Here is a 20608-nt window from a genome sequence, read left to right as displayed (position 1 = left end):
GTCCACCCGTGTCCCCCTCATAGGCCTCCTTTGCTCCCTCGTCATCATTTCGCGAGCATCAACGCAGTCGAGGTAAGTTTCCAGTGGTACATGCAAAGCTACACGGCTGCAACGTCCATTCTCTTTCTTCCTCTTCATCTCCCTCATTTCCCCCAAATCAGCATACAGTCATCCTCCGTTGGGCCTCAAAAAGCCAAGATTAATAGCACCTGTCCTGTCCAGCATCACCCGCAAAATCCCCACTCCCTGGCCTGGGCTGCAGGCATTGACGTCCCTCCCCCCGGCTAGTCGAGCTTCATCAATCCTCGTCAGAAAACCGACTGTGCCGTGACAAGTTGAAACGGGCGCTGCACTGGCACTGGCTGGTCCCCTAACAGAGCACCTCGAGTAGCATTAGCGCTCATTTACATCAAATCCATGCACTGATCCATTGATCCATATCTCATCGGGTGCTTGTGAAAGTACCGGCCGGCCTGCCACAGCCTCCCTGCGCATCCACTCCCAGGCCACTTTAAATGCTGGAACCCGCTAATCTTTATTTCCAGACTCCAGCATTCATTCTCACCCTTCCATCGCTAATTTCCCCTTCGCTCTCTCTTCGATTCTTCGCATCCTTTTTATTTCTTTTTAAAACAAAACTTTCGTTTTTCTTTCCTCCGTCTCGTCGCAGCGCGATCTGAACCAGAAACCAAAAACACAAAAAACCCACCAAAATGGCCAGCAACGAATACTACCAGCAGGGCTACCCTCCTCAGCAGGGCGGCTACCCTCCGCAAGGCTATCCTCCCCAGGGCTATCCTCAGCAGCCCCAAGCTGTAAATAAACCCTCCCGTCCCCAGACTCTGATTGATACCCCGTGCGCCGATTCGATCGATTCAAAATATACTCCTGAACCAATCAACTCGGCAATCGGGTGTCGCATCTTGCAGTCAAATCAGTCCTCAAGTCAAAAGGCCATTCGCTAACCAGACGCGTTTCTTAGAGCTACGGTCCTCCTCAGGGGCAGTACGGCCCTCCTCAGGGTCAATATGGTCCTCCTCAGGGCCAAGCTCCCATGCAGTACGAGCAGGCTCCTCCCCCGGATAACCAGCGCGGTCGCGGCGGTGACCAGGGCTGCTTGATGGGCTGTATCGCCGCTCTGTGCTGTTGCTGCGCCATCGAAGAGGGATGCGAGTGCTGGTATGTGGCTTTTCAATCTCAAACTTTACCCCCTTTTTCCAAAACCTCTCCCCCCGCGACCTTGTTTGCGCCAATCACTAATACCATGCCAGTATCGATCTTTGCGAATGCTTCTTTTAAACTACCAATCGACCATATCCGACAATTACGAAAAGGAAAGGAAGAGTAAATGTCCCCAACGTGGAGTGGACGGGACAGAAGGAGGCAGAAAATAAAAACCAAGGGAACACAAAGTTACCCCTTTTTTAGTTTTGTTGTTTGCTATTTGGTTGCGCTTAGGATGGGAGCGCTAGGTTTTACGCGAAATTCAGTCATAATATTTCACCTGTCTCTCCGAAATTGGGTTAATACGTTGTCCTCTTTCGTTGTCTTTTTCTCATTTTTGTCAATTCATACCCCGCCTGCTTTCTTACAGAGGAATAATGGAGAGAGAAAGATTTAGTACCAAAGAGTGACGACTCGAGTTTTTTTTTTTTTTTCGCGTTAATTATAAGATTGTTTTGAGAAAGCAAAGGATGGCGCGTGAGTAAGTGAGTGAGTGAGCGAGTGAGCGAGAGAATGGAATATGTCTCGGCATCTCTATGAAAGATTACTGGCGAACACCCTGTGATATCACGTATCCCATTTCAATAAGAGGGAGTCGACCAACAAATACATGGTGAAACAAGTCACTAGAAATAACACATATGAGACTTCAACGCTTACAGCCTCATTTTCACATGTTAAGGATATAAAAAAAAACATCTTTTTTGTTCCGCCATCCGCCTTGCTAAAAAGCCTATCTATGTGGAAACAACTCATTTACTAGCCTCATCAGGCATAACATGATTGTTTATTTGTTTGTACATCTACCTCGTCCCGTATCTCCCCTCAAGCCCCCCTCGGTCCCTCTACGCCTTATCCCAGCATCTGGCCCTTCTTTACTCGTCAAGCTTGACATAGTTGGCGGGGAAGAGACCAGAGTGGCCGCCGTAGTGACCGAACCACCAGTCCTCATCGGGGAACTCCAAGTTGGTAATCGTAGCATCCTCAGGAAAACTCAGTTCTGCCACAAAAGTTAGCCATGATCATGACATCATCAATTCAGGGGGGTTGTCTCTCACCATTGTCCTCAGCAGCTTCATAGTCATACAAAGCCGTGGCTGTCGGGCCTGCAGCTGCGCTGGCCGGCGCCGCTGGTGGAGCAGCAGGGGCCACAGGTGCCGGTGCCGGCTCGGGCTCTCGGGCGGCAACGGGGGCGGCCGGAGGAGGCGGCGCGGCGGCGTCGTCCTCAACAAGCTCAACGTAGTTGCTAGGGAACAGGCCGCTCTCTCCCCTGACGTTGGTTCCCATCCACCAGTCATCGTCCACCGTGTCGATGTTGGTGACATACTCTCCCTCGACCAGGTCGATTTCGTTATCCTCAGCCTTTTCATAATCATACTGCACCAGAGCACGCTTGCCGCCTTGCTGGTCGTGACTGTCGGCTACTTGAGGAGCGTGCTCAAACGTCTGCTCGGCCACGGCACCAGCTGCGGCTCTTGCAAGGTGGCCAGCTTCGTGCTCGTCCTGAAGCTCCTCCTCTCTGGGAACTGGGACTTCCTCCACAGGGAGGGGAGGAGGTGCGCGCTCCTCGGGCCTCTCGATTGTGGGCTCAGGGCCGCGAGCCACGGGCACGGCGACACGGATTGGCGATGGAGAGCGCTCCCGCTCCTGGGCCACGGGCTGGTATGCCGAGGGGTCTTCCTCCTCTTCCTCCTCGTCTGCAGGAGCTGGGCGGCTGGGAAGGCCGGGGAGGGCGAAACCTCCAGCTGGCCTGGAGCCATCCGGAACAGGCGGTGGGGCCTGGTACTCTTCCTCGACTGCTCGAGACGTCGGTGGTTGGCCAGCCCCGATGGGAACGGTGTTCTTAAACCGATCTCTCAAGGCAGACACGCCCGAGGGACCCGAGGACTCGTCCTCCGCAGCCTCTCTGGTCTCTTCCTCCTGCTGATCCGCGGATTCGGGAGCACCACGTGTGGCTCCTCCGGTTTGAACTGGAGCCCAGCTCTTGCCCGTGTAGCCACTCTTCCAAGAAGACGAGCCGCCGGTCTGCTGAGCCTGTTGAGCAGGTGGCACTGGCGACGCTGAGGCAGGGATACCGCTAATGCTTCCACCTTCTCTCGCCTTCTTCTCCGCCCAGATCTGAGCTGGGGTCTTTCCACCTTGGTCTGCGAACGTCCGGCTAGCAGCTCCAACTGGGGGGGCTGCTGGGGCAGCCGGGCCACCGAATCCGAGACCACCGGGGGATGGCGCCTTTGTGCCGGTGAAGGCAGAGGCACCGGACCACTTCTTCGCAACGGTAGGCTTGGGGAGTGAGGTCAGCCGTCCAGCACTTGGCTGCGAGAAAGCAGCTGCTCGATCGGAAAGGCTCTGGGTTTGCTGTTCCGGTTCTTCTGCTGCTGGTTCTGCTGGTTTTTGTGCCCTGGCTCTAATTGCAGCAATGTCGACCTTTCCAACAGGCTCATACGCTCCCTTGACTGGCGTGGGTCTGTCATCTCCCGTCTTCTGGGCATGTGCCCTGATGGCCGCAATGTCTACTTTGCCCACAGGCTGGTAGCCGCCTCCGATAACATCAGACGAGCCCGTTTCCTGTCGGGGCGCGCCGGTGAAGCGCGAGGGCTCCGGCTTCTGACTTGTAAGCTCTGCCATGTTCACCTTGGTTGGCTGATAGGCAGGCGCGACCTTTTCGATCTGTGTCCGAGTGATGGGAGGAGCGTCGGCTCCCCAACCATCCGCATCGACAGCGCCGGCATTCCTGGATCGAGCAGCAACAAGAGGGTCGGCAGGACGACCTGCTGACGACGAAGGTGTGAAAACAGGCTTAGCTTTGACTGGCGGGGGCGCATGTGTGGCAGCTCCGGCCGAGGATCCGGCCGAGTACTTGGCACCCGACGCATCAGCAACCTTGCGCATGATGGATTCAGGCTCGAGGTCGCTGTCGGAGCGGGCGGTGATCTGGACGTGATATCCGTGAAGGACCTTGGACACGGCAGCCAAGTGGCTGGTGAAGTATCCCTTTGTGCGCTCGGGGACACCTCCTCCACACCAGCCGATAAGAACAAACTTGGGGAGACCCGAATTGGGGTCCTTGACCTTGACAAAGGCGAACTGGATTCGGCCCTCGCTGAAGTCCTCAATCAGCTCGGTGAGCTCGCCATCTGGAAAATAATTAGCATCTTAGGCCGACGAGTGCAAAGCGCAAGGAAGGGATCATCAATGGGTCGCGTACCGCCTGTGCTCTGAACTTTGAGTACGCTCTCCTTGGAACCGCTGTCTTGGAAAGCGTTGACCAGGGGAGCTTGGACAGAGAAGAGCGCCCACTGGGCGTAGGTGGGCGAGCCGGATGCCGGCGTTTCTCCGCCAACGACAGCATTGTAGCTGCTCTTTATGGAGGCGCCGTTTGTAGAGAGGTTGAGAGACGCCATCTCGAGGTAGGTGTCGTGGGCGTAGCGATAGAGGTCGATGGAGGTGAAGGGACGTAGAGAGTATAGAGTAGAGGGGAGGAATTGAGCTCCGCTCAGCAATGGCTAGCGACGTCTTTGTTAGCATGCAACTCAGGGGAGACTAGCAACGGCGGGTTGTGATTGTGGCCTCACAATGCAATGGCCCGTTATCGGCAGCCCAATAAATAGCACGGCTAGGCTATGTATGCTTCGAAGAAGATGGGAGACTCGGGTACAGAAGTACGAGTAGCTGCTCGGGCACAAAGGGGGAGATTCGGATTCGGGGATTCGTGGCCGACTCGAGCTGGCAAGCTGATGGACTGCCTGTCTGGCGGGACATGCGTCGACGCTGCGTGGCGCCGAGGCGGGGACAATAAGCAGCCTGCGTAGATGCATAGCCCCGGTGGTGGATTGCACGTATCGGGTCGGGATGAGCTGGGGGGAGCTCAAATGACGCAGAGTTGCCCCTCTTTGGCCTTGCTGGTGGCAGGTCCGCCACCCCCAGCGCCCCAGGCAGCGTGTATCGCTTATTGCTGGTGCCTGAGAGCGCTGGAACTCAATCTTCAGGAGGTCAGGCATGAACTACGACACTTGATGTTTTCATGAAGCCCGATTTTGGCTTGATGCGACTCGATTTAGTGCTGGACTCAAACTCATCCCCTTTCTTTAGGTAACAAGATTACAATCCGACGTAATCTTACAATGTACGCGTAAGTGAGTACGGTATTTAGCAGGTATAGGCACAAGCACCCGGATAGTATAGAGGCCTCGTTGTAACGAATCCTCAAATCAATCCTGCTAATACTAACCGACTAAGGCACTGGTAGGTAGATGTAGCTTCATGTTCCAAGTTGCTCATTGGCCCATGTCCAGGACAGTCGTGGATAGCCTCCAAATGCAGGGTAGTTACCATCTTCTGTAATAGACAAGCCCACTTTGGATCTCATCTCCGGCAAACCCGTTGCATGCAAGGCGTCAGAACCCCAAAGCCCAAGATACACATCCATATGCATAGGAATCACTAGGCCCGACGTATGCAAGGGGAGCATAAACACTTGTGCTGCAAGATCTGGCTGTCCGGAGTCCGGAGTACCCTGCCGTCTAATCAGAGCTCCATTACGGCGTTAGGCTCTTCCTCAAGGCCGCGTTGCAGATACTTCGGCCGGTGCCTTGCCTGCCAAGATACCGTCCCTTTACTTCTCTAGGTACTATTCACCGTCATTCTAAAAAAGGAGAAAAAGAAAAGAGAGCCCTCGAAATAGATGAGCCTCGGTGTTGTTAGGGCTCGTCAACTTCAGTTGCCGAGCCACATTGTTGCGTATATTTAGCCCAACGACACGCGTTTCATCTCGCCGTCCCAATATACCCAACCTGGCTGGGGTGATGTGTAGCCAATCGGATGGATTCCTTACCGCGGAAGGAAATGGTAATATCAGCTCGACTTCAGCTCGCAATGATGACCGTATTCCTACCTGTATTGTATTAGCCCGTACATTACGATATGAGTTTCTTGCCATGATACTTTTGTACTCCCGTTCTCAGCTATACGTACTTTACTCCTTCTTACGGCCATACCCCGAAATAAGCATAAGGTCGAGCTTATAACAGGTAGAGGCTATTTCTAAACGAGATTTCGCACTTCCTGGCATGTACAAGCGCATGGCTGGCTGAATTCCCCATGAAAATCGCACGCACTCAATCCTTCGCCAACTCGTTCTTTTTACTTTAATAGCACTAAAGGCATCTAAGAGGTCTTGCATACCTCTCCTCGCGTTTCCTAAATTAGCAAACAATCCCGGCAAAATCACAACTTGTGATGTCATTTTCGTTCATCAAAATCTGCATACTCTGCCATTGATTCCGTATTTCAAAAGGCCCTCTTCTTTCTTTCTTTTGCTTGAAGATCATATCCTGTGAGCATTTCTATTTGCAAAGAATTTGGCTCGTGTAGTTGGGCTCGTGAGAGTTTGATTACAAATTGCACACCGGTGTAGAAATAGCAGCGGCCCTGATTTCAAATGCTTGCGATGACCTTTGCAGCAATGGGCCTTGCGCCATCACTTTTACCCCGCTAAAAATCCAACTCTGATACTCCAGGCCGATTCTCGCCGTCTTCGCCCACAACCGCCATACAAACATCCGTCATCTTACATATCCGATCCTGAACTCGACCTCAGGCCTGGTGACAAGATGTCGACGATTACCGAAATCCTGACCGACGAGCAGTGGCAGCAGGTGCTCAGCTCTGCGCCCGCTTCAACCCTCATTGTCGCTTCTTTCCACGCACCATGGGCGGCGCCATGTGCCCAGATGGCAACCGTCTTGTCCACGCTCGCATCCGAATATCCCGTCACCGACCCGCTAAGCACCCAGTGGGTGTCGATCAATGCTGAAGACCTCAGCGACATCAGCGAAACCTACGATGTGACCGCGGTTCCCTACCTGGTGCTGCTGCGAAACGGCGAGGTCGTCGAGACCGTCAGCGGCAGCAGCGCCCTCAAGGTACGGACGGCTATCGAGAAGCACGCAAACAAGGCTGGGGGTGCGACGCAAAGTGCTGCTGCAACCAACGGCACTGCTCAGGCCGCCGAAGTGGCCCAGGCCGATGCCACCGTCGTTGACCCGGCCAAGCAGAAGGAGGAACTGTTCAAGCGTCTCGGCGACTTGGTCAAGGCAGCCCCCGTTATGCTCTTCATGAAGGGCACACCCAGCTCTCCTCAGTGTGGCTTCTCGCGACAAATGGTTGGAATCTTGCGCGACAACTCTGTCAAATACGGATTTTTCAACATTCTCGCCGACGATGATGTGCGCCAGGGTTTGAAGGAGTATGCTGAGTGGCCGACTTTCCCGCAGCTGTGGGTGGACGGCGAACTCGTCGGCGGCCTCGACATTGTATGTGCTATTATTACATGAGCATTCTGGTATTTCACTGACACTGGTTACAGGTTAAGGAGGAGCTAAGCAGCAACGAGGATTTCTTCAAGCCATATAGTGTCACTGCCGAACCGACGGCGGCATAAAGGCAAAGCCGAGAAATGTGTAGACAACACCTCCTCACATTTCCGTCTATGATATCTCTGGTGAAAATAATCTTGCCAACTATTATGGGTTGGTGGTGGAGCCGTGACACAGAGCCATATTAAAGTGTTCCGGTCTGTTCAACTGTAGGAAGAAGTATGCTACGCAGGCCCGGAAGTGTCTAGAGATGAAATGCGTGGGACGACAACACAATGGCAATTTGCCCCTGCATACTATATCGAGTTGTCGGATGAGCGAAGTTGGAATCGGAGTGTTATATATATCGACGAGGTTGAACATATGTGACCAAGAGTAGAAAAGAAGGGCCCTTTATTGAGTTGGTCATGTCTGCCGAGTCGGGTATTTGATGAGTAGGAAAGCAGAGGAGGATATGATGTATGAAAGCCACAATTTTATTGAAGAACAAATAAAAAATATCAACTGAACAATACAGATTTTGGATACTGTTGCGTCGTGAAGTATTTGATGCACAACATGTCGTTGGAACTCGACTTGGGAGCCGTGGAGATCGGAAGTTGTTAGTGGTTTAGTTCATAGCAAAGGAGAGGTCTGCCGGGAATACTCCGTGTTGGCTATTCACTCTATATTATACTGCGAGCGTATCAGGCATCTCCAATGCCCCTAGGCACCAATTTAAAGCTGCGTCCGATCAACTCGATACACCACAACCCAGCGCATGTCAGTCCATGCCCTGTTGGGAGTGTTCCTGAAACCTCAACTCTGCACGTGCTGTCCGGTATTTCAACTGCCGCTGATACCTCCCAAGGCCAGCAGGAAAAGAGGAGATGGAATCAGCCGTACGGAGTTCCATGGCTAATTTGCCCACGTCCATTGGCCGGATAGGGGGCTAATCGGCTGGTTCGCTGACACTCCGCGCTACAACTACAGGGGCGCTAGCAGAACTGCTAAAAATCGACAGCCTGCGAGGTGAGTCACAGAGTTGCAGAATGCAGCGTCAACTACGTAAACTAGCTGGAGCCTTGTCCATATCCAGGCTCGCAGGAAATGACCTCGTGCGCGTAGCGGCTTAACTCCGGGCTGTGCTCATCTCGCAAAGTTTTCCCGCGTGAAAAAAGACCACGGGAAATGCTGCTACATGGCCCTGCGAAGTCCTCGACCGAAGTCCGTACTCCGGAACGATTGTACGAGCAACTCGCGTGTACATACACGGAGCCCCAGGGTCCAACACAGCGTCTGGGCAGTGACGTGTGAGTACTCTGCTTAGTCGAAAGGTTAAGTTGCTTTGCAAAGGCGCAGGTCAAATGACAGGCTCTGTTTTCTGTGTACTTGCAAAGGAACGTCGGCGCTATGGAAGAATAAACGGACCGCCTGGAAGCCTTTCCCATGGCTGGGGTCGTCATGGATCTGCCAATGGGGATTGCTACCATGCACTAACACGGGGTACTTGCAGAGCCGGCTGACAAAGCAGCCGCTCGGCTTTGAGATAAGCTTCCTGTTTGGTGGTGGATGAGATCGAAGCTGCTTCAATGCCATGTTTGCATGTGGTGGGCAATGCGGCGGGTTTAATTTGTCGAGATGAAATCAAATTGACGACCTGTCTTGTTAACCTTTCGGACTCACTGCTGGATGAGGGATTTGAGAACCAGATGCTACGTTCTGCTACAGCTGTTCATCGTAAACATCACCTGGTAGTAGCAGTAGCATCCAATTGTACCACACAGCCGAGCCGGGGGCCTAGCACAATAGCTACCGGTGTTAGTGCTGCACCGCAAAAAAAAAGTTGGAGACTGGACGCCTCAGTGATTAATGCATAGACGCACCTCCTGGGTGGTACCGTTTGGTATCACGCAAGACTCGCGCCCGGCTCGACACCACTTCCTGGCTCCCCCCACCAACCGCGATTCTCGGGGGGTTCCTTTATTATATTTTGTGCTTTAACCTCTATTCCAGCAGACGTCCCTCTTCTTCTTCTCACAAACGCAAATTTTCTCTCATCCCCCTCACTTTGACGCCCTTCTCTCTCATCCTCCTCCTGCATCACCAGCTTCGCCTGCAGGACTCTGACGTTTTCGGCTTTCCGTCTTCCCCAAGTCCGCCACCCAAGCTTTCCGGCCCCTCTCCGCCTTCACCACTTGACAACTGACTGCCATATCAAGCCACCAAGGCAATTCCGCCCGCTTCTCGTCCGATCCCAAAACGAGGCCGCGCAACCACTGGCATCTCCAGTCCAGGGTCCGAAACCATCGCAGAACATCTTCTTTTCGCATTGCAACCCGAGCCCGAAGCCGTGGATTCGCTTTATTTCCGGCGAATGCAATCTTTTCTGACCAGCTACCAGCTGATCCTCTAAAAGGGCCAGTCTAATTCTCTCTGTCGTCGCACTGAGCCGTCGCCTCGTTTCCTCCCCTTTCTCGGCCTGGCTGCTTCTAGCAATTGACAGGCTGCCTCCCCCTGCCTTCTCCGGAGCCCTCAGAGGTCTAATATATGCGCCGCATCAATTATAACCGGCAAGCCGCTTGTGAGGCCGGCTGAAGTTCAGAGCATTTCGGTGTGATCCTTAAATCCGAATCGCCTCATCAGCCAACAACCGTCTGAGATTACGAGAGCCCCTCAGCTTTCCTTCCCCTCCTCTACAATGACGCCCACTCCGCCTTCGACCAACTCTTCTACAGGGGGTCGCTCCCCTGAGGAGCAGTTTCGCGTTGTGAGGAAGAGAAATCGTGTGCCTTTGAGCTGTTACCCATGCAGGACAAGAAAGTACGTCGTTATCTCCGCACTGTCCATGGACAAGAGTGTAGGCGTGCTAACCTCCCATGCAGATTGTGAGTGCCTAGGCGCTCGGATATGGCTTGACGAACAGCCAAAGAGCAGCATCCTTTGATGCATTTTGACTTGCTAACATGGCGTAGGAAATGCGACAGGAACCACCCGTGCAGCAACTGCACCAAGCGAGAGGGCATGGACACGTCGTCATGCTCCTATGCAGCTCCGGCAACCCGAAAAAAGAGCCAGAACCAGGCCGACGCCACGCCGGATGACATGCAGAATAGGATCGACCGGTTAGAAGGCCTTGTCCTGTCTTTGATGCATGGCGGGGCTAATGTAGACCCTGCTTCAGCCGCTGCGGCTGGTCGAGCTGCCTCTACGTCGCAGTCGTTAACTGATAGCGGCTCTTCCGCCAAAGCTGGCCGCGACGAGGGGGTGACAATGCTCGAAGACGATAGCGACACGGAAGAGGGACTCGCGGCTTCGCTGGGAGTTTTGAAAGTCGACCCCGACAAGGGCAAGTCCATGTATATCGGCCAAGAGCACTGGCATACGATTTTGTCCGACATTTCCGAAGTGAAAAACTATTTCATGTTTCACAAGAAGGAGCTGGAGACGAGCTACGAGCGTGTCAGGCTATCAAAACCAATGGCGGCTCGGGAAGGGCCGACGTTGTTGCTTGGTGCCTTGCCCGCCTCCGAGATTGAGCTTCGCGCGGAGCTGCCTCCAAAGTCGAGCATCCTGACCCTGTGTAGCCGTTATTTCAACTCAATGGACAACGCTGTGTGTATAATACACGGGCCGACCTTTTTCAAGCAGCTGAAAAGCCATTGGGAGGACCCGTCAAAAACGCCAATTATGTGGCTAGGGTTGCTATATTCCGTGCTTACTCTTGCCATGCTGAGCTATCACAAAGTTGGTGATGAGCCTCCTGAGTGGAGAGGCCGGACTTTGGAGCTGGCGTCAGAATATCGGTTACGGACAGTACAATGTCTGATCAAGGCAGACTACACGAAGCCGGTCGAGTACACTGTCGAGGCTATGCTTTTATACGTCTTTGGAGAGTACTCATCTCGGTGGGATGCCGACCTCGGATTGTGGTTGATCGTTTCTGTCATCACGAGAATAGCCTTCCGCATGGGATACCATCGAGATGCCAAATGGTTTCCCAATCTTACACCATTTCAAGCTGTAAGTTCACTTTTGGTACTTCGCTGACGAGCAAACAACTGATACGAGACGACGTAGGAAATGAGAAGAAGAGCGTGGGCGTTGGTCCGCATGTCTGATGTCGTCTTTTCACATCAGGTGTCATTGCCTAATATGATATACGAGAACGACTGCGACACTCAGCTTCCAAACAACCTGTTCGACGATGAATTCCACCCCGATACCAAGGAACTGCCACCTTCACGCCCCTCTTCAGAACCGACGCCGATATCATACATGATTGCGAAAGTGAGGCTCTGCTCTGAGTTGGGAAACATTTTGCAGGCAACAAACATGGTTGGCAAAACTGTTCCATACGACGAGGTTATCCGATTCGACGCAAAGCTTCGCCAAATCATGCAGGAGCTTCCTCCTCACCTTCGACTTGGTGCACTAGAGGCGTCTCAGGATCCGGTGACATTAATCATTGCAAGGTACAACATTGATATCTTGTTTCAGAAGATACTCTGTCTGCTGCACAGGAAATATCACGCCAAGGCCCAGCATAACCCAAGATATGCCTTTTCTCGACGCAGTGCTATCGAAGCGTCACTGCAGGCGCTAGAACACCTAACCAAGCTGCATCGCGAATCTCAGGGGAACGGCCGGCTGCGATCTGTTTCGTGGTACATCAAATCAATTGCGACAAAAGAGTTTACCTTGCCAGCTATGCTACTTGTTCTAGACCTTCATTATGATAACATTGCACGGCAATCGCCCAACCCCACCGACGACGGCTTCGTCTACACTGACGAGCAACGAAGCAAAATGATCGCTGCGCTCGAGACTGCCAAGGGCATATGGGCCGCTCTTGCTCATACTTCAATGGAAGCCTTCAAGGCTACCAAAGTCATTGAAATTATGCTGGACAAGATCAAGGTGCCTGGTGGAGAAGCCATGGATTCCAACAGCGACCAAGTCCCATCCCGAACCGACTCCCTGTCTGCCTCAATTGTAGGGTCAGGCTCAGGCTCATCACTGGATCAAACACCCTTGTCATTGGGCTTTGTGTCTCCCATCGGGATCCCTGGCTTTGGTGGCCAAGACCCATTCTCGCAGAGCAGTGCCTTTATGGGTATGGACTTTGGTCTACGGGCTACGAACGGGAACGGGAACGAGTTCCCGCAGTTTGACGCTCTCAACGGTAATGGCGCCGGTGCCTCTCCGCTCTCCATGTTTACAAACTTGGGCGGCACTGGGGCAGGCGACATGGCCAATTTTGACTGGGTAAGACTGCAGTTTCCTCTCCTTTAGCATTAGATGAACATTGACTAACAATCCCGTTTTAAATAGAGTGCATTTGAAAACTACACACAGATGACAACTTGGGGAGCAGACCAGAGTTTCCAGATCTACGGTTCTGGGGAGCAATCGTCTCCAGAACAGGGACTGGGCGATGGTGCGAGTATGATGAACGAGCAGCAGTAATTGGATGTGTATTTAAACACTCTTGTATATGATAGAACACGTTCGTTGGACATGTTTGATCTGGAATTTGGTATTTGGATAAGGGAAAATGCAAGGTCTTTATGAGCAGGGACATTTGTAGCTACTTTTATTCCAAGCCCCCGCCTTCTCTCCGCTTCATAAGTAAATGGTGTTCTTCTGTCTCTCTGTATGGTGACGATGACTGCTTTGCAATGAGACTTTGGATAAGCTAAAAATAAGAGGTTCTTATAGTACTGTTTCAAGGGTAGCGGTATATTATCTACTACATCTACATCTACCTACTAGGTAGTACTGCATCTACTACATCTATTATATCTACTCTGGTCTACTCTGGTCTACTCTGGTCTACTCCGGTCTACTACATCTACTCTGGTCTACTATTGTCTACTACATCTATTACAGTCTACTACGATCTGCTCTTATCTACTATAATCTACTCTAATCTACTATATCTACTCTAATCTACTCTAATCTACTATATCTACTCCAATCTACTATATCTACTCCAATCTACTATATCTACTACGATCTACTAAAATCTACTATATCTCTCTACCGTAGACATCTTCTGTAAGCATTCTGTAGTGCGCATCTCAAGTGGCCACTTCGCTTAGTCATCACCAATCGATAAGCTGCCTCTAGCAAAAGTTGTGCAGTGTTTCTACGTCAGCCCATGCTTTATAGGGGATTTAGTGCCCGTCACACGGCGAGACCGAAAAAGCTCCGGAGAAGATCAAGAGCAGAGAGCTCTTTCCGTGCCTTTCATTGCGTCTTCTTTCCCTCTAAAGAGATCCTTACAGCCGCTGTTTAGAGTCTCTCGATGATACTCCAACGTGCCTGCCCGTGCTTGCAAGGATTCTGGGCAAGGGCTACTCCCTTGCATCGCTCCTGCAAAATACCCCAAGAGTGCTAATAATCTCAACACATGTCTTCCTCTTCCTCTTCGCCTCTTCAACAGCTCGTCTTCTTCTCTATGCAGTCATGGACAACGTTCGGCAGGGGCACGTGGTTGATGCCAGTCTGGCATACCTACAGAGGCTTGAGGATGAGATGCGAGTTCTGAACGGGACACAACTCGTTTCATCTGACAGCAGCACCCTGGGATCCCCGAGCGCTAGGAAACGAAGGCGACTGGAGAGTTCAAGCGAGAGCGAGGGCAAAACTTCCAAGAAGACCAGGATCACCTCTGCTAGCCGGGACAGAGTTGATGTTGTCTTTGGCCCTGCGGAGCATCCCCAGGACAGGTCGCGGCAGCTCCCAGCGGAGTTGTGGCATCACATCTTTTCCTTTCTCTCACCGGTTACTCTTGGGCGCTGTCTGCGTGTCAACCGGCTGTTCCACAAATACCTCGATCCTGTCTCGCCCTTCATCTCTTCTGTGATACACGTGCCTACTACTCGTATATTGCCTAGACTGCCCCCAGACGCCATCTGGCGAGCGTCCAGATGTCTTCACTGGCCAGCTATGCCCGCGCCGCTTAAGGGAAAGTTTGAATTGGATATGTGGCGGTTTGCCTGTATCCGATTTTGCCAATTCTGCGGCCAGCTGGACAAAGCCTACAATACCACTGAGGATTCTTCAAAGTCCCGCAGACCTGGCAATACCACTGTATCGCCTATCTTTCCTTTCTTCATCAATTCGTGCGGGAACTGTTTGGTTGGGAAGAGCATCAAGGTGAGTGACGTCGCCTTCTCTTGTTGGGGTCTATCAAGCAGCTGACAAGATTTTTCTGCCTTACAGGAACTTGACTTCTATGTATCAACATCAAGACCATCACTCATATCATCGGGGCTTCCTATGGTTTTTCTGACGCCTGACATGAATGTAATCTCCCCTCAAGAATTGCGAAGCATCCCAGGGACCATTACCCCTCTTCAGTTGACAAAAGTGTATTGGCCTGCCCAAGTGGAGAGGCTTCAGGAAGAGTTTGAAGAAGTCAAGCGATTTGGCGTTGCAGCTACTGAAGAGTGGAAAAAAGGCTTAGAAACTCGAGGCATTGAACAAATTCATGACGCTTCCCGATGGGATAGGTGGCTTCTGTCAGGAGGCGTCCGCCAAATGCGCAGACATTCGACTCAGCCAACTGCTAACAAGCCAGAAATTGCTAAAACTCTACAGAAGCAGCGACAGGATGTTGAGACTACTGTACGAATTCATATCTCCAACCTCGCAGATGAGGTCATAGACCGCTGGGTTAAGGGACGCAGCGTCAAGAAGGGAAACTGCGCAGACTTCGCCGTGGAGGTGTTGGCATACGTCCGCAAACAGTTCTATAAGGACGGAGCGAGGGCCGTTTCCTTGACACGAGGACTGACTCTGGACGATATGCGATGGATATTCGATCATAAGATTGGGCCACATACCAACCATCACGAGAAGGACTTCTTTCGCTGCAGGGAATGCCCAGGTAGTAGGAAACGTTACGGCCTTCAGGCTATCCTGCAACACTATGCTATGAAGCACCGCACAAAGAAGTTGAAGAGCATGACTATGCTTTGGAGGACGGAGTGGCCTGAGGAGCCCCCATTCAGGAGCTCAACATCTGTCAGCTCCAATCCAACAATGCCTGGTGTGCCGGAGGCAAATCACGTGGAAGAACGCCGCGAGCACGCCCCCTATACGATAGAGGCACCGGCTTCGGTCATGGCATCGCAAAGAGAACAAAGCCACGTCAGTGGTTACCAACAACCGATGTCCACGACCTTCTACCAGTCCTACGACATCGTTGACGTGCGGAATTTACCGAATGGCTACTACATTCAATATCCCGTCTTCCACGACTATAGAATTCCCTCTAATTCTAGTTATTCCAGCTATACCATCAGGGAGTCGCACAACAATACTGGAGCCTTATCACAGGTTTATAATGTTTATGAGTCACGAGATCCATTGGCCAATAGAAGATCGGGAGGTTGGGAATGACATGGGCATAGATTAGAGCTTTTATAGGAGCATTCTCTCTTTTATTTTTGTTCTTGTTAAACACTTATGACAACGGCGTTTTAAGGCATCTCACTACTGAGGCAAAGGCTACTTAATTGAAGAGGAAATGGTGGTTTGTACATATCTATATATAATAACTCAATACTTACCTACCTCTTTACCAGACGTTCTTTACCAAAAAGGGGCAAACTTTACAAACAATATTTATTATCAATAGACCCGGTAGATTCAGATATATACTAGAGAAACTAGAGATATCTGAGGAGACTAGAGATATCTAGAGATATTAGAAGATATGAGAGATACTAGAAGATACGAGAGATACTAAAAGATACTATAGATGCTGGAAGATACGAGAGATATATAGTCGTAGAGCAGCTCATACAACACGGCCACACATTAAGCAGTATAGGTGACAAGTATATTTCCTATCATTGGAGACATGACAGAGTCGAGCGGTGTAGTTGTAGAAAATATGAGAAAATCGTTTGCAGCCATGGTCACGGAAATGTATCCTCTTGCCCCTTCTTCCCATTTCCTCCCCCTCCATTGCATCATATACAGGTTGTTTACACTTCAAAATGAACTCTCTCATTTTGACAATCACACACATTCTCCATTTCCCCCTCTGAACAGGCGTGTTTCTCTTCCGTATCTTCTTTTTTCCTCTTCCAGTCATCCATTCCTCCCCCAGCCGTTTGCCTTCGTTAAAAACCCCATGGACGCCTCATTGATCGCCTTTTTTCGTGTTTTGGAAAACCTACCGCTTTTATACAGACATTGAACCTCCCAATTCTTTTTTTCTTTTTCTTTTGATGTCATCTTCTACTTCTTTTTTTCCCTTCTCTTCGTGGTAGATTTCCAGACCATCGTAAAAGCGAGGGGATAGTATTAAAAAAGAACAAGAAGAAGAAAAAGGCATCTTGACAAGCTCCTTCACTCCCTTTTTCTTACAAAACCTCGCCAATAATCTTTGCTGCCTCGCGGTATGTCTGGAGGAGCTTCTCACACTTCTCACGCTCCTTCTTGACACCATCGTCCTCGTAGAGGAGCTCTTCGAAGAGGTTCTCCTTGTAGAGCTCGCTGACGAGGCGGTTCTGGACAACGTCCTTGCAGTGGTTGACGAGGAGGTGCATGATGGCCTTGGGGACCTGGTCGGCGATGGATTCGCGGACGATGTTGAAGTAGGAGGAAATGAGGGCGCGAATGAGCTCTGCTTCCATGGCTTCGCGCTCAGTCATGGCGGGTTCGTTAGATTCGCCCTGTGGGAGAAGAGAGGAGTCAGTCAGGAGGAAAAGAACAAAAGAGCTGTGTTGTTAAGGAGGGAGTCTGTATCAAGACTTACCAGATGTGATGCCAGGCCGTAACTTCGAGATGATGGGTCATACTCATCTGTCACGGAGGGGGGAGCGGTAGAGGTTCGGATTGCCAACTTCTCTTCACGACGGAGACTCTGAGAGAAGGTGGGCTCTGAAGGGTGACTGGTATGCCTGCCGTTGGTGGTGGGAGTAATAGGGGCACTGACTGGCGCCATGCCATCCTTGCCGAAGAAATAGTTCAAGAATGTATCGCGAGCACCGCCAATTCCTTGTCCATTCATGCCCGGAGACGATGGCCGGATTCCATTCATGGATGCGCCAAGGCCAACCAGGGCGTCCTGGTGGACGGCAGGTGACATGCTTCGTGAAGGCTTTGCCGTGGCGAGTTTGCGAAGGTTGGGCTCTGCTCGCGGGGTTCCCTCCGCAACCGGGCTCTCCTCGCCATCTTCTTGCGGCTCCGTGCCGTTGGGCCCGAGCTCCTTGAGCCGCCGCTTCTCCCGGCGCTCACGCTCTTCCAGGATGATCCTCTTGCGTTCCCGCTCCTGTTTGGCGGTGACAACATTGCTCATTGCCGCGGCAGCGCCTAGGAAGTTGGGGTGGTTCGTGTTGATGTATGCGCGCTGAATGGAAATGAGTGACTCGACATAGTTTGAGGCGGGCCCTAACCGCTCTCGCAGAAGATCCGATACCACCTCGATGAGCTTCGCTTGGAGTCTTGGGAATCTGGAAAGTTCTATTGAGCCGCATGTATGGCAAATTTTGATAAGTTCTTCGTAGACAAGCTCGACGCAGCGCTGGCTGGGAATCTCCAAGAGCTTGATTTGGGGCTTCACGAGGAGATCAAAAGCCATCTCGGGCACGAACAAGCTGGGCCGAGGACCAGTGGAGTTGCGAATTGCTGTTCTAATATCCAACGCTGAAAGGTTTGAAGTAGGATCGATGGTATCTAGTGAGCTTCCAAAGACAGAGTTGAAAATGTAGTAGATGCGGGCACCACCGCAAAGCTCCTTGGTCGAGATTTCAGTGGATGTGCCGTCAATGGAGGAGATAAAGGAGGTTGCGAATCGTGTCATGAGCTGCAGAATCAATGAGCCGCGATGCTCCTTTCCGCTAAAGTGCATGTCGCCATAGCCGGCGAGCTCCTGCTGGGTCTGGCCCATCAAAGTGTTGAGGCGCGCCTTGATGTCGGGCAGCCGCTCTCGAATATGAGCCATGAGAGTCGTGTTAAGCGTCTTGGCCAAGAACTGCGTACCGCATCGGCTTGAGATGTTACGGTAAGCCGGGTGGTGCTTGAAGAAGTCCATTTCGGCTTTGAGGGCATCCTCCATGGGCTTGTTGCCCTGAATATCCTGCTGAGAGCGGTTCACGACACCAATGAAGCCAAGCTTCAAAGGGTACACACGGCCAGACAAGATGTCGAGGGCATTAGTACCGTGATCCATCAAGTCGATCTTGGTGAGAACACCGATGGTCCTCCTGCCAAGAGGATCCACATGCCGGGCAAGCTTAAGAGCCTCCGAGTTGACAAGGTCGACATTGGCCGGCGACACCGCCAGAACGATACTGTTGGGCTTGGCAATGTATTCGGATATCAAGTTCCTCGTTTGCTTCTCGATATCAGAGGGTTGATCACCAATGGGCACCTATGCATGATTCGAGCCAAGTTAGCCTAGAAGAGGAGCAGGTGGAAAGAGGTAAAGACGAACCTTGGTTAAACCGGGCAGATCGACCAGGGTCAGGTTGAGGACATGCGGTGAGTAAATTTTGAGGTTTATGGGCTGTCTATTGATGCCTTTGTTGGTACCAGCAACTCTAGACGTCTCATTCTCAATCTCCCGCTTGACATCTATAAAGTCATTGAACCGTCTATTGGGGATGTGGTGGAACTCGGCCCATTCTGAGCGCCGCGCAGCACCGGGCGAGCGGTATGGGTCGTTGAACGGATCTGGCGCCGTCTCATCCTCCGGGATGTTGATGAGCTGCAGGATCAGCGGCCGGCGGGTTACGATGCCGCTGCCTCGGGGCAGAAAGTCTCGGCCGACGATGTTTTCGAGAACGGAAGATTTTCCGGCGGACTGGGATCCCACGACGACCTGGGCGGCGGGGCATTAGCATCAAGCGAGGACAAGGGGAGGCAGATTTGCACCACGCACAATTTGGGGGAGATCGAGGGAATCGCTGCCAATGGTGTTGAACACCAGGTCCTGCAGCTTGTTGACCGTGTTGAGCAGATCTTCGCCGAGGGCCGCCATTGCAGCGATCTTGGGAGCCTTTTTTTTCCCTGTAGATTCTTTTCGTCGCCTCGGCCGGGGTTATCGCAATCGCAGCGGTCAATTAAATGCAATTACCGGGTTGGAAGAGCAGCAGAGACGCCTCCGACAGAAAGATTCAGGCTCGCACAGGCAACGCGACGACTTGCGCTGGGCTTTTCTGGCGATCAAGAAGAGAAGCAAGCCGAAACAATGGCTTCTCGGGCTGTTTGGCAACGAATCGAGTACGTACCGATTCGTTCACGTGTAAAGGGTGGGGCATGTTAATGGCTTGCCTCTCAACGCCACAGGTACCGAATACCGGGTGTTGTGTGCAGAGCCGCGGGATGTTGGCAGTACCAAGAACCTCAGCCTCAGCCTCCCTTTGTTCAACGCCCCCCCATTTCTCCAGATATCTGATGAGATAAACGGTTGAGGGCAAGGCATGGGCAGAAGCCTAACTGGAGACGGCATGTGAGAGATGGGCTGCCATACATGCTGCGGGAATACAATTGCATGTTTAGTTTATTATGTTCATTTTGTTGAGCTCACGGGGCGGTTAGGGCTATTCCGTGAATACCCAGGCTTGTTCTTCACATCTCTATGTACTGAAACTAGATGGATTACGGAGTTCGTCCTCTGGGTGTCATTCCAGCCAAGGCTTTCGGCATACATGAGACGGAACGCTAGATATCTCTCGTCCGTCATGTCGGGTTCGTTATATACGTAGAGCCGGCATCATCCATTTAATAGACAGATACGAACTACTAACCCGCTACAGGTCATAACCAGCTCTAGCGCGCTCCTTGGGAGAGCTATTGATGGTTCACCATGTAGCACAGATTCGGCATGACGACTTTGATTACAGTGTCGAACCATGACCCTTAAATCCTGGATTAGTTTCCGGCTAATGCTTCAACTTCAGCTTGCGTGTGAAAGCCGCCTCTTAAACCAAGACAAGATGTCATACTGCGCACAACGCTGCTCACCTGATTGTGCTACAGTACACAAGAATATTGGTTTCTCTCAT

The 20608-nt window shown here is 51.8% G+C and overlaps 7 protein-coding genes across 7 annotated transcripts; 4 read left to right on the top strand and 3 right to left on the bottom strand.

Annotated features, from left to right (window-relative positions):
* Window positions 1–713: 713 nt before the first annotated feature.
* Window positions 714–1348, top strand: M431DRAFT_478767 (hypothetical protein; the record flags this gene model as incomplete). Its single annotated transcript, XM_024915706.1, has 2 exons — window positions 714–815; window positions 983–1348. 2 exons carry the CDS (start codon window positions 714–716, stop codon window positions 1346–1348), a joined length of 468 nt encoding a protein of 155 aa, XP_024779417.1.
* A 751-nt stretch (window positions 1349–2099) lies between these two features.
* On the bottom strand, window positions 2100–4625 carry M431DRAFT_2292 (hypothetical protein; the record flags this gene model as incomplete). The annotated part of the gene is made up of 3 exons (XM_024913628.1): window positions 2100–2224; window positions 2283–4358; window positions 4430–4625. The coding sequence occupies 3 exons, from the start codon at window positions 4623–4625 to the stop codon at window positions 2100–2102; spliced, it is 2397 nt and encodes a 798-aa protein (XP_024779416.1).
* Window positions 4626–4664: 39 nt separating this feature from the next.
* On the bottom strand, window positions 4665–5467 carry M431DRAFT_313457 (hypothetical protein). The gene has a single exon (XM_024914242.1). It carries the CDS (start codon window positions 5220–5222, stop codon window positions 4755–4757), a length of 468 nt encoding a protein of 155 aa, XP_024779415.1. The 5' UTR covers window positions 5223–5467; the 3' UTR covers window positions 4665–4754.
* Window positions 5468–6565: 1098 nt separating this feature from the next.
* M431DRAFT_13966 (hypothetical protein) lies at window positions 6566–8129 on the top strand. The gene is made up of 2 exons (XM_024912596.1): window positions 6566–7535; window positions 7589–8129. The coding sequence occupies exons 1-2, from the start codon at window positions 6834–6836 to the stop codon at window positions 7661–7663; spliced, it is 777 nt and encodes a 258-aa protein (XP_024779414.1). The 5' UTR covers window positions 6566–6833; the 3' UTR covers window positions 7664–8129.
* Window positions 8130–10278: 2149 nt separating this feature from the next.
* On the top strand, window positions 10279–13046 carry M431DRAFT_75976 (hypothetical protein; the record flags this gene model as incomplete). The annotated part of the gene is made up of 4 exons (XM_024922412.1): window positions 10279–10400; window positions 10553–11600; window positions 11658–12845; window positions 12912–13046. The coding sequence occupies 4 exons, from the start codon at window positions 10279–10281 to the stop codon at window positions 13044–13046; spliced, it is 2493 nt and encodes an 830-aa protein (XP_024779413.1).
* A 917-nt stretch (window positions 13047–13963) lies between these two features.
* Window positions 13964–16185, top strand: M431DRAFT_313383 (hypothetical protein). The gene is made up of 3 exons (XM_024914241.1): window positions 13964–14741; window positions 14808–15435; window positions 15514–16185. The coding sequence occupies exons 1-3, from the start codon at window positions 14049–14051 to the stop codon at window positions 15987–15989; spliced, it is 1797 nt and encodes a 598-aa protein (XP_024779412.1). The 5' UTR covers window positions 13964–14048; the 3' UTR covers window positions 15990–16185.
* Window positions 16186–16960: 775 nt separating this feature from the next.
* Window positions 16961–19581, bottom strand: M431DRAFT_478763 (hypothetical protein; the record flags this gene model as incomplete). The annotated part of the gene is made up of 4 exons (XM_024915705.1): window positions 16961–17272; window positions 17356–18972; window positions 19036–19422; window positions 19483–19581. 4 exons carry the CDS (start codon window positions 19579–19581, stop codon window positions 16961–16963), a joined length of 2415 nt encoding a protein of 804 aa, XP_024779411.1.
* Window positions 19582–20608: the final 1027 nt, after the last annotated feature.

The sequence above is a fragment of the Trichoderma harzianum genome, assembly GCF_003025095.1.
Source record: "Trichoderma harzianum CBS 226.95 unplaced genomic scaffold M431scaffold_2, whole genome shotgun sequence".
NCBI classification, from domain to species: Eukaryota; Fungi; Ascomycota; class Sordariomycetes; order Hypocreales; family Hypocreaceae; genus Trichoderma; species Trichoderma harzianum.
The sequence above is the reverse complement of the archived record's forward strand: the minus strand, read 5'-3'. Positions and strand labels throughout refer to the sequence as shown.